The 12,310-nt window shown below is 45.8% G+C and overlaps 4 protein-coding genes across 4 annotated transcripts; 2 read left to right on the top strand and 2 right to left on the bottom strand.

Moving 5' to 3' along the window:
- Nucleotides 1-1,595: 1,595 nt before the first annotated feature.
- On the bottom strand, nucleotides 1,596-2,996 carry H6S33_006326 (uncharacterized protein; the record flags this gene model as incomplete). Its single annotated transcript, XM_044838014.1, has 4 exons — nucleotides 1,596-2,252; nucleotides 2,342-2,643; nucleotides 2,721-2,757; nucleotides 2,823-2,996. 4 exons carry the CDS (start codon nucleotides 2,994-2,996, stop codon nucleotides 1,596-1,598), a joined length of 1,170 nt encoding a protein of 389 aa, XP_044689853.1.
- A 123-nt stretch (nucleotides 2,997-3,119) lies between these two features.
- H6S33_006325 (uncharacterized protein) lies at nucleotides 3,120-4,032 on the bottom strand (the record flags this gene model as incomplete). The annotated part of the gene is made up of 7 exons (XM_044838013.1): nucleotides 3,120-3,132; nucleotides 3,288-3,327; nucleotides 3,392-3,451; nucleotides 3,610-3,625; nucleotides 3,704-3,716; nucleotides 3,785-3,934; nucleotides 4,004-4,032. 7 exons carry the CDS (start codon nucleotides 4,030-4,032, stop codon nucleotides 3,120-3,122), a joined length of 321 nt encoding a protein of 106 aa, XP_044689852.1.
- Nucleotides 4,033-7,390: 3,358 nt separating this feature from the next.
- H6S33_006324 (uncharacterized protein) lies at nucleotides 7,391-8,620 on the top strand (the record flags this gene model as incomplete). The annotated part of the gene is made up of 1 exon (XM_044838012.1): nucleotides 7,391-8,620. One exon carries the CDS (start codon nucleotides 7,391-7,393, stop codon nucleotides 8,618-8,620), a length of 1,230 nt encoding a protein of 409 aa, XP_044689851.1.
- Nucleotides 8,621-8,658: 38 nt separating this feature from the next.
- On the top strand, nucleotides 8,659-12,177 carry H6S33_006323 (uncharacterized protein; the record flags this gene model as incomplete). Its single annotated transcript, XM_044838011.1, has 1 exon — nucleotides 8,659-12,177. One exon carries the CDS (start codon nucleotides 8,659-8,661, stop codon nucleotides 12,175-12,177), a length of 3,519 nt encoding a protein of 1,172 aa, XP_044689850.1.
- Between the last annotated feature and the right edge of the window lie 133 nt (nucleotides 12,178-12,310).

The raw sequence follows: 12,310 nt of genomic DNA, 5'->3' as shown, positions 1-12,310 counted from the left end.
CATTCTAAGATATCAGACCTAGTCATGTGGGATGACTCCTGGCGAGTATGTAGCTGCCTGCTGTGGGTGTCCGGGTTTTGGGTACTAGACAACATAACATTCCGGGATTGCGCCAAAAATTGGCCATTCCAACGTCAAGTCGGAGTCGGGCCGGGTCCACGAGATAAGCCGAACCGAGCTTCGGCTCGGGATTTTTGTCTTAAGCCCTTACAAGCCTGGGTCGAATTTAATACCTTGCTCGGATTGAGCCAACTCGTCTTAACATTGAGATTATTAACAAAATTGGCACTGGCTGTCAGCTATGAAACTGACTATCATTCTGTTTTCTCTTACTACAGGTCATAAATAAGGGGCCTCAATGCCCTCCTGGTAGACCCAAAAAGCTCGAGCTTTGACGAGCGAATCGAGCCCAATCCTACATATTACGATCCAGTTCTAGATATACGTAAATCTCAGCTTGAACTGGCTCGCTGAATGCACCAACACCGACCGATCGAGAATTGGTGCCTTTACTACTGGGCTATAATGTTTGAGCTGGAGCTACGCATGCTCGAGGATATATTATAAAAGCAACGCTACCTTCAAAAATAATGGCGCAGAATATTGCGCCTCCACAAAGCATATACATATTACTAGGTGCACAATACTCACCGATATCGTAACCATGCAGGATTATCCTTCTCTACTCCGACCACACACACCCTTGTAAACCTCCACCCCCCGGCCACTAGAAGGTAGCCATCACAAGATCTCACTCGTCCCGAGAAACCACATCTACGTAACGCATATCGTAACCACTCCTGTAATCCACCCCATCCCCCCCACATTGCTACCGCGCCAAACGACCAGAAATCCCCGCCCCGCCCATTTACCTAGTTTCAAAAAGACCCCTCGGCGCCCCATCTCCATACAGCTACAAGGATCCGGCATTACGTTATCTGCTTTATAGTTACAGGCCCACTGCATCACATCCGCTTCAGGCAGGCGAATAAAAGTTTATCTCCATGACACCCCCCACCCCTATATCTACTTTGCGGGATGACCGACTGGAGAGTAAGGGTACCTACTGTAGTGTATGCGCGGTGGATGTCGTGCCAAGGTGGGGGTTCCGTTTGATGTTGACAAATTCAACCGCTGCCGGGTTACCGCTGCGGGAGCATACCCGAGAAGACGAACACGAAGGCTTGGCTTGGTGTTTAAACTTTGAGAGGCTACGTCCATTCACAGGTCTTGGAGATGGGCTGGGCCGGCCGGGCATGGGCATCTTGGCACTTCGGACGAGCCGACCCGCTGTCAATGTTTGATTAGTTTGTGTTTATTTGTTTGATAATCGTTATATACATTTCTGGCCTCGTCGGGGATTAAGAACTAAAATATCTTGTACATACAGAGAAAGAATACAAAGGAAAGGGACAATAATCAGAGGGAGAGGTAGCTTCCCCGACTAAACTGAGTAGACCCACGCCTGCGCCGTCAAAAAACTTACAAAAACCAACGCTGCACTTGGTCTACAGAGACGTCAACACATCCACAAAATCAACTGCGCCTATAAATATACAAAATAAATAAATAGTGAGAGAGAGATAGAGAGAAGCCTACCAACTGCCCACTCTCGCAACATTTCTTCCCTGGGAACTCGTCGAATCGTCCTTCACAGACTCACTTTGTACCACAACTTCAACCGTCTTGTTAACGCTGATGCCCATTCCCTGATGCGGCTCCCCCGCCAGATCATGCATGATATACTCCTCGCTGTCGTTATTATGCGTGGCGGTGATGGTGCATGTCGCACCGGCGCCCGCCGTCCTCCCAAGCCCTCCTAAGTGACTCTTTCTCGTCCCAACCGCCACTCCGCCGGTGCCATCATTCGTATGGTATCTCAACCCGCCGCTACCATAATATGCACTTTTCTTGATACTAGTGCCCAGGATGCCCGGTGCAACCCATGTGAGAAACTGCTTGAAAGCAGGTGTGCACGCACAAATAATAGCGACGTTGAGTTCGACGGCGGACCAGGTACTTGAGACGGAGCCGGTCCAGGAGAGATCTTTGCTCACCATCGCGACGCTGACCATGTGGATGCGGACTATGCTAACGCAGGTGACAAAAATACCCATGGAGAAGACCATTACGAGGCCGAGCTTCTGGCGAAGAGGGAGACGCAGCTTCCAAATCACGGGCATGGGGAGGAATAGGAGGACGAGGTCCGTTATGAGGTTGTTTGCGCCTGAGAAATAGTACAGAGGGGTAGTCTAATTGACAAACCTTCAAGTTAGCCTCTTGCTTCACGATATATTGACCTCCTTGGTTTCTTCATTCTAGCATGCATATGGGATCTTACGTTGATACACTTCCGCCCTGGAGCCGTATAGTCCCATCCGCCTCGTATTGGCGAGCACTGGAATATATTCGAGAAAAAGATACTTGTACTGCTGCAAATAACATATCCCATTGTGACCCAGCACACCTTGCGGAAGGTTTCTTCGCTGCCCAACTTGTTGATATAAAATGCGAGGATAGACGTCTTGGTCATCATGAGAGTTGGGTTGTAAAGGGCTGTGAATGTGTATCCCAGTTTCCCCGACATTGAGCGCCATTCTGGGGGTACATCCCAGGTGTGCCGGCCGTTGCCATATTTAGTCGCTAGATGGGGCTTGTTAGTGTAAGAGTTCGTATTATTTAGTATTGATGTGAATATAACGAAGATGGAGAGAACATACAGAAGATGATGGCCATTGTCATGCAGAATGAGAGAAGCTGTTCAAGTTGTATGTCAGTAACTATCAATGCAACCTATATTTCTTAGAAAAGACATTGTATACCCAAGCCACACATATCAAGATATCGTCACTCCCCAAATTCGTGAGTCTGTACCTCGTAAAAACTCTCAACCCCACAAAAAAACCAGCAGCACATATCATGCCCGTGTTTGTGCCCACAACCATTGCTGCGCGCGAGGGCGGATCAATGTAGTTTGGTGTAGGGGTTGTCGCCATGGCTGGCTAGAGACGAGATGGAAGGCTCAAAGGCCTAGTGAAGAAGGAATTAAGGTTATGGCGGGCGAACAAATGGAAGAACTGAAGACAAGTGGGATAGTTGAGGAATATGTGATCGAATTTCTAGATTGTGGATCTTGGTATCGAATATGTATTAGTACCAACACCGTACCGCTGCCAGCCAGTGCAGGGAATTGAGAAGGAAAGGTGAAGGTACAGAAACAATAGATTCTTCCGCAGAAAAGTAGCAAATGAAGCACACAAGAACCTTCTGATCGATTTGGTCCCCACCTTCTGGATGAATTGTCCGCCTGGGTAGTAATATCCCTACCTATGGCTGTTTTTAGCCTGGTTTTTATCTGTGCCCCTGGTGTTGTACTCTAAAGTATGCATACATAGTAGTAGTGCCCCGATCCTAGGTAGGTAAGATTTGCTATCCTGCTCAACCCTCAGACCTTCACCTTGTAAGTATTTGACATGTATGTAATCCAAGACAGTCACCCTTCTTTTCAATAGGATCAAATTTTGATGATTCTGCTCGTGCACGACCGCGTGTGAATTCCGAAGCATACGGAGATATTCTGGCGTAAACCGATCTACGAAGGAAAAATACCATTGTGGTAAATAATCTTCACGGCTTCATGAGAGATGTCGATTCATCGGTAGATCCATGTAGAGAGACTTGCGCGACCTTCGCTAGAGACAACTTGGTAAGACTCGCTTCGGCAGATGTTTCAGTTGACAATAGCTACGCAGACCACTACCTTCTCAGATTGTATCTCACTTACTTGGTAACCGACCACGCAGGTAGGTAGGCAAAACGGGCATGTCTCTGCTCCTGAGCCAAATGCAGGAAAAACAAATATATGTCTCGCGGCCGCGGGGCCGGGTCATCTGGAGCCGGCCTGGAGCTCACTACATTAATCCACAGATAGTACCTAGTACCTAGTTAGTTAAGTCGACACTTCAATGACCAAAATAACGGTCGTGGGAAATGAATTACACACGTGGATATGTAGAATAGATCATAGTACATATTTTATGAGTGTAAGTACTGCTGTATCTAGGTATCTTCAGTTTCGTGTCTGTTCCTATGGCAAAAAAGCACGTACAGCCGCACCTCGCTATCTCGTAATTCGATATCTCGGATCTCTTTCTGTCTCGTACGGATTTGCGGGACAGGTACTGCCCTTCTCTACCAAAAACTATTTGCTGTCTCGTATATTTGCTATCTCGTAGGGGTTTGGCTCCCAGAATACGCTAACGGCATAACGAGGTGCGACTGTAAATGATTCGATTGCCCCATATTGCGCCAAAGAATCCTGATTTATTCACACCATCCATGATGCAATGTCTCATGTCTCTTACCCCAGCTGTCCGGGAAGATTCCGGGGGTGAAATTCCTCGGGTTATTTTTCTCCTCTGCTGGAACTAGCGGTCCGTGACATTGGCCAGTCTCGTTACATAAATTAGCGAAGAGATGTAACGCCAGGGGACTAAGTCCAGAGAAACCTGATTCATGTCTCATAGGTAACCGATCATTCTCTACAAGTTGTTTCAGTGCTTGAATGCATACATAGGCGAAGTATAGTGCCTAAGTAATCATTGAACTGCGGCACATGTAGGTAGAGCACACCTAGAATACCTATAGCTTCCCAAGAACAGTGCCCTGGGAAAGCTTGTTATGCTGTAGGAAATGCAAGGCGTGCAATTTTGCTGGAATTGCCTTGCGGTAGCCATCTAAAGGACCCAACAAAACACCCGTTTAGGTGTCCGGGGGCAGACAAAAGGGAAGTTAACGGAAGACGTGTGAATTGGAGTGTGGGAGAATAGACGACTTGAGGAGGGTTTGAACACGTGACCTTTGTGAGGAATATGTTTATAGTGCAAAGAAGATACTATTGCGCTGCTGAGTTCCAGCGACAATTATGGGAGTTTGTTGCTCCTTATATACAGATAGTTCTTAGTACCACGTGATCCCCTGATTACATAATCCTAGCGCTAAGCCTCCTTGTTCCAACTATGAGTCATCCCTTATACATGAGTAATTACCATACATAACCGATGTCGCAATGCCATATTTTTTACACTTCCCCTCACTTGCCACATCGTATCAATTCTGACAATTTTTGGTGAGCTGGTTTTGGTAGTCCTTTGGTCATTATGTCCGCGACATTGTCTTCGGTAGGGACGTAGAGGATTTCAAAGGTTCCGGCTTCGAGTTGTTCACGTGTATAGTGGTAGTGAACGTCGATGTGCTTGGACCGGTCGTGGATGCGTGGGTTCCGACAGAGTTCGATAGAACCTGTGTTGTCGGCGTGTATGAAGTACTGGTATTGTTGTTGGAGTTCGAGCAAGGCGTTACGAATCCATACCAGTTGTCGAGCTGCGAGAGACAGGGCCATGTATTCGGCTTCTGTTGTTGAGACTGCGACTGATTTCTGCTTCCGGCTTCTCCAGCTGATAGCTGACTTCCCTAGTCTGAACACGTATCCTGAGAACGATTTTCTGTCATCTAGGTCTGAAGCGTAGGAACTGTCTGAGAATCCGTCGAGTGTTCTAGTATTCCCCTTCGGGTAGAACAGGTTCCAGTCTTTGGTTCCGTTAAGGTATCGGAGAGTTCGCTTGGCTGCTCGTAAGTGGTCCTCGGTTGGACATGAGGAGTACTGGGAGAGAGCAGTAACGGCATGGGTGATATCAGGTCTGGTAGCTATACTCGCGTACATCAGTGATTCTATTATGGATTGGTACTCAGTTGGTTTCTCGATTTGGTCTTCCGGTTCGCCTTTGTGAAGGTTGAGGTTCGGTTCGAGTGGTGTACCAACTGGTTTGCAGTTACTCATTCCAAATTTATCCAAGATCTTGTTGATGTATGCGCGTTGTGATAGTGTGATACCGTTATTGGTTACCGTTATTTCTATTCCCAGTATGAACTTCGAGTTACCGAGATCCGTACATTCGAAATCTGCCTTAAGTAGTTGTCTGATTTCTTTTCTGAATGGGGAGTCGGGTCCGAATATCATGATGTCATCTACATACACCGATATGTATAGATGGTGGTTCTTATGTATGAAGACACATGGGTCGAATTTGGCTGGGACGAATCCTTTCCGTTGAAGGGAGTCTGCTAGGCAAGCATACCATTCACGGGGTGATTGCTTTAGTCCGTATATGCATTTTCGAAGTTTACAAACCTTGTTGTCCTGCCTGTAGCCTTCAGGCAGTTCCATGTAGATTTCCTCCTTGAGTACACCATACAGGAAGGCTGACTTCACGTCCATTTGTTGTGGTATCCAACCGTTGTGTGCAGCTAGTGCCAGTAGGAGCCGTAGAGAATCATATCGTGCAACGGGGGCGAAGGTCTCATCGTAGTCTTGGTACTGTACTTGGGTGAAGCCTTTAGCAACGTACCTTGCTTTGTACCGCTCGATTGTTCCGTCCGCGTTGTGTTTCACTTTGAATACCCATTTTCCTTTGACTACTGCTCGGTTGGATGGTCTGTTGACAATATCCCAGGTATGGGCTTTGTCAAGGGCGTCTTTCTCAGTCTGTATCGCCTTTTTCCATAGGTGTTGATCGTCGCTCTGCATAGCTTGATTGAAGGTGGAAGGTTCTGTTACGAGGTGTATATGGTAGTTCGGGGGGAGTTTGGATACGTCTTGATATTCCGTGTCTAACTCAGCCCTATAACGTCTGAAGTCTTCTTTGTATTGATCGATTAATTCTTGTTCAGTGGCTTTGTTTCCTGGGCCATTTTCTTTCACATCTTCGATATAACTTGTAAGTAACTTCTGTTGTTCTACTACCTTCTCGTCATACTCCTTCCTTCGTACTTCTATTTCAATTTCTCTATTTTTTCGCTGGCGTATTCGATCTGATCGTTTTGGAGGTTGTGGTGGTGTACCTTTGGGTGTCGTTGACACAAGTGGTTTTCTGTAACGGCAGCTACGTATTTCGGCTAGGTGATGAACTGGGATGAGGGAAGGAGGTATCGTGCAGTGGAATTAGGATTTGTAATGGGGATTTCTGTTATGTTCTTTGGGTTTCTGTTACGCGAAGGTATTAGTCATCGTTGGATTATGGCTGGATATATAAGGGGGCGTTGTCTTGTGCTTTTGTCTGTTCTCCTTCTTCTCTTTCTTCCTTACGCAACCTCTGTATTTTATTCCACGAATACTATTCTTTGTCCGTACTACGTCATAGGGCTCCAACCGGTTTATCATACCAGGTAGAGCCGCCCCATAGTCCATAGTCAAAGTATACCTTTACGTCTACGTTCACGTCTACGTCACTACCTAGGTTGTATTCCTTGGCACCATAGTCTATCGCCTACAGTCCCCGTGATACGTAGGTTGCGTCCTCTATCGCCAACCAATACAACACCATAGCCTACAATGTCGGAACATGTCCATGTCGATCATCAACAACTCAACGATAACCTCCAAAGATTTTTTGAAGCGCATCCACAGGTCGATCATGTTGTCGGAGCTGAAGCTTATGCGCTTCTTCAACAGTGTCAAAACGGTCTCACTCAATATGCAATGGATTTACAAGAGGTAGAAGCGGAGGCTGAGAGGGCAAGAAGAATGTTTGAACGAGATCTTACTGCTGCCCGAGCTCAACAAACTGCTGTTCAGGTTGTGGCCCCTGACGAAGAACCTATTGGAAACAATGCTCCACCTGTACCCCCAGTACCACCAGTTACCGGTACCACCTATCGGTCGGAGAAACTCCCAGACCCCGATGTGTTCAGGGGAGATCGTGACCGGGAAAGGCTACACTTATTTAAGCAACAAATGAAACTTAAGCTATTAGGAAATGCCGATCGCTATCCTACACTACAGTCTAAGTTATCGTACGCGTTCAGCAGATTGGAAGGTGCTGCTGCCAATCAGTTTTTACAGTACATGGGAGAAGAAGGTATTGCCTTACCTTCTATGACACGGTTTTATGAGATTCTGGATACAGCTTTTGGGGACCCCGATCGAATGCGTACAGCTAGAAGAAATCTTCGGAACATCAGACAACGCACTCGAACTTTTGCCGATTATTTTGCTGAGTTCCAACGGTATGCTGCTGAGTCGGGTATGGATGAAGTCTCTCGGATTGAGGCTTTGATGGAAGGAATTAATGGGGAACTGGACGAATCGATGATACACCATGAGACTCCTGCAACGGTAGATGGTTGTGCAACACTCTTGCAACGATTGGATAACCGACGACGGGCGGCGGAAGCTAAGCGAGGTAGTAAAAAACCTTGGACTACTACTGCGACCCCGGCTCCGCGTCCTCCACCAACAAATCCTGTTCCTGCTCCCCGTCCTGCTGCCCCTGCTGCCAACCCACCTGCCACTGAGAATCACCCCTCGTTCCGTCCTGGAGGTGATGTACCCATGGATCTGTCTGGAGGACGTCGTCGCCCTACCCCTGCCGAAAGAAACGCCCGGTTAGCTGAGGGCCGATGTTTCTATTGCGGAGGTGTCGGGCATATGGTTAGAAATTGCCCCCAAGCGAGGGCAACTGGAAATCAACCAAGGAGGCCTGTGATGAGAGGAGCGGCGTTGACAGTGGAAGAAAATGATGGAAGCGATAATGAGTCGGCAAAAGATTTGTCCCTGCACTAAGTGGCTTAGCCCAGGGACCGTTTAAGGATTTTTCCAGGATGCGTATTTCTGGTTTTTCGGTATCAGAGGAGGAAATGGATGGAAATCAACTTGTAGTAACTTGTTCGATTTCACAGAATAAAAATTCGTTTATACCTACCTACGCTCTCGTTGATACCGGAGCATCAGGATATGCTTTCATTGATGAATCCTTTGCACGCCACAACAATCTTACAATGACCCCCCTTAAAATACCTCGCCATGTAGACGTTATAGACGGAAGGCCTATTAAGTCAGGAAAAATTACCCATATTGTCGATGTCTCGCTAGACATTCATGGTCATCGGGAGACGGCGCCATGTTTTGTAACGAAGTTAGGACATTATCCGATTGTGATGGGGATACCTTGGATGCGACGACACGATGTTACGATTCGACCAAAAGAAAATCTACTTGTTTTTGACTCTCGAAGCTGTTGTCAACACTGTTCACTCAGTGGAACTGCAGTTATTGTTCATGGTATCTCGATCCCCCTACCGGAACACCATACAGTCATCGTTTCAGCAACCGAGAAATCCACTATCGATATCGAACAATTAGTACCGAAAGAATTTCACCATCGTCTTCATATGTTCAAAGAATATGATGCTTCAATTCTCCCACCACATCGACCATCTCATGACATCGAGATAATATTAGAGGAAGGCAAACGACCACCATATGGACCTATATATGGATTATCTCAAATTGAGTTAAAAGCACTACGAGAATATCTTGATGAAAATTTACCCAAAGGATTTATTCGAGCCAGTGAATCACCAGCGGGAGCACCCATACTGTTTGTGAAGAAAAGCGATGGAACCCTTCGACTTTGTGTTGACTATCGAGGCCTAAATGCGATTACAATTAAAAATCGATATCCATTACCATTGTTGAAAGAAACTCTGGCTAAGTTGTCAAGAGCACAATACTATACTAAGTTGGATTTACGATGGGGATATAATCAAATCAGGATAGCGGAGGGAGATGAATGGAAAACAGCATTCCGAACTCGATATGGACATTTCGAATATACAGTAATGCCGTTTGGATTAGCTAATGCCCCTGCCACATTTCAGCATTGGATCAATGATATTCTACGTCCCTACCTTGATCAATTCGTAACAGCATACTTAGACGATATCCTTATCTATTCCGAGACCCTATCAGAACATAAAGAACATATTCAGAAGGTTCTAAAGGTACTTGATGAAAATCATGTTCACCTTAAACCTGAAAAATGTGAATTTATGGTTCAGGAAACAAAATATCTTGGTTTAATCCTTGCTCCGAATGGGAATAGAATGGATCCAAAGAAAGTTATCGATGTTTTGGAATGGACTACACCGACAAACCTTCGTGATGTTCAAGTATTCCTAGGATTTGCAAATTTCTACCGACGGTTTATTTTGGGATATTCGAAAATTGTTGCCCCGCTTACAACCTTGACAAAGAAAAACGTTAAATTTGAATGGACGGATGAAAGGGAGGAAGCATTTCAGACTTTGAAAAAGATGTTTACAACGGCACCGATACTAGCTCATTTCAATCCAGATCGAAAAATTGTCATAGAGACTGATGCATCCGACTATGTTTCAGCAGGAATCCTATCTCAACGTGACAACGAAGGAATCCTACATCCAGTTGCTTTCTTTTCCAAGAAACACTCTCCCGCAGAATGCAACTACGAAATCTATGATAAAGAACTTTTAGCAATTATACGATGTTTTGAAGAATGGCGACATCATCTGGAGGGAGCTCAATTTCCAATTGAAGTTCTTAGCGACCATCGGAATCTTGAGTATTTTATGACAACAAAATTGTTAAATCGTCGACAAGCCCGTTGGTCCGAATTTCTTTCACGCTTCGATTTCGTTATACAATTTCGGCCAGGAAAACAAGGAACAAAACCAGATGCATTGACTAGGAGGTCAGGTGACCTACCTAAAGAGGGGGATGAACGGTTAACGCATCAGAGTCAAGTGATTCTGAAGCGAAAAAATTTGGATACCAAGCTAAGTTTGTTCGCGGGTTCTTTGTCAAATGAATCCGCTGAAGGAGCGTCCACTGTAGAGAAGTTATTTTCAAAAGCTTACCAAGTGGATAGTTTCCCAAACAAGGTCCTCAATATGCTTCGGAATGGCATACGCCACTCAAACAAAATCTCACTTGCCGAATGTATAGAAGATAACAACGGTCGGCTGCTTTATCGAGGCATGCTATATGTACCAGACGACGATGACCTTCGACTAAGGCTTTTAAAAGAATATCATGATAAACCATCTGCAGGACATCCGGGTAGAGCGAAGACTTTGGAGCTCCTAAGTCGAGAATATTACTGGCCACAGATGCGGAAGTTTGTCGATCAGTATATTAGGAATTGCAATGTGTGCACCCGTAGCAAGGCATCACACAATGCACCTTATGGAGTACTTCGCCCTATGCCAATTCCCGATGGACCCTGGACAGATGTCTCGATGGACTTTGTGACTGATCTTCCTGAGAGTGATGGGTATAATGCGATTTTGGTCGTGGTAGATAGACTAACCAAAATGCGACATCTGATACCAACAACAAAGGAGGCGGACTCACAGGAAGTAGCAAGGCTATATATTGATAACGTCTGGAAGCTACATGGATTACCTGACACTATGGTATCCGATCGAGGAACACAGTTCGTCGCGGAATTCTGGAGGTCCCTTTGTGATCGATTGAAAATCTCGCCAAAGTTTTCTACTGCATTCCACCCCCAAACAGATGGACAGACAGAAAGAATTAATGCCATAATGGAACAATACCTCCGAAGCTACGTTTCCTATCAACAAGATGACTGGGTCCGATGGCTACCGATGGCTGAATTTGCAACCAACAACCACGTTTCCGAAACAACAAAAGTTTCCCCCTTTTATGCTAATTCGGGAAGGAATCCTAGGATAACATTTGGGCCTTTGGAACATGGTCGAACGACGGCGGAGGATCAAGCGAATCGTATTGCAAGGGAAATGAAGGATGTGGTGGATTTCCTAAGAGAAGAAATGTTCCGGGCGCAAAGGATACAAGAAGAATCAGCCAATAGGAATCGAACTCCAGCTCCTCGATATTATTTAGGAGATAAGGTTTTTCTATCGACCCGTCATATTCTAACAAAGCGACCCTCTAAGAAATTCGACTGGAAACGTATTGGACCTTATAGCGTTAAACGAATCGTTAATCCCTATGCTTACGAATTGGAACTTCCCCGGTCGATGAAAATTCATCCAGTATTTCACGTTTCGTTATTGTCACCTGAAGCGAATGATCCTTTACCAGGACAACAACGATTACCACCACCTCCGGTTGAAATCGAAGGGGAGGAAGAATGGGAAGTCGAAGATATTTTGGATTCGAGGAAACGAAGAGGAAGATTTGAATATTTGGTACGATATATGGGATATGACGAAGCCTCCTGGCAACCGCTATCGAACCTTGAACATTCACCTGAAATTATTAGTCGATTCCATGAGCGTTATCCAGAGAAGCCTAAGCCTACCAGGAGGTAGGCCTTAGAGGGGGGGCGTGGTCTGTAACGGCAGCTACGTATTTCGGCTAGGTGATGAACTGGGATGAGGGAAGGAGGTATCGTGCAGTGGAATTAGGATTTGTAATGGGGATTTCTGTTATGTTCTTTGGGTT

This window comes from Morchella sextelata, assembly GCF_020137385.1.
Source record: "Morchella sextelata strain SCLS chromosome Unknown scls_20, whole genome shotgun sequence".
In the NCBI taxonomy this organism is placed as follows: Eukaryota; Fungi; Ascomycota; class Pezizomycetes; order Pezizales; family Morchellaceae; genus Morchella; species Morchella sextelata.
The sequence above is the reverse complement of the archived record's forward strand: the minus strand, read 5'-3'. Positions and strand labels throughout refer to the sequence as shown.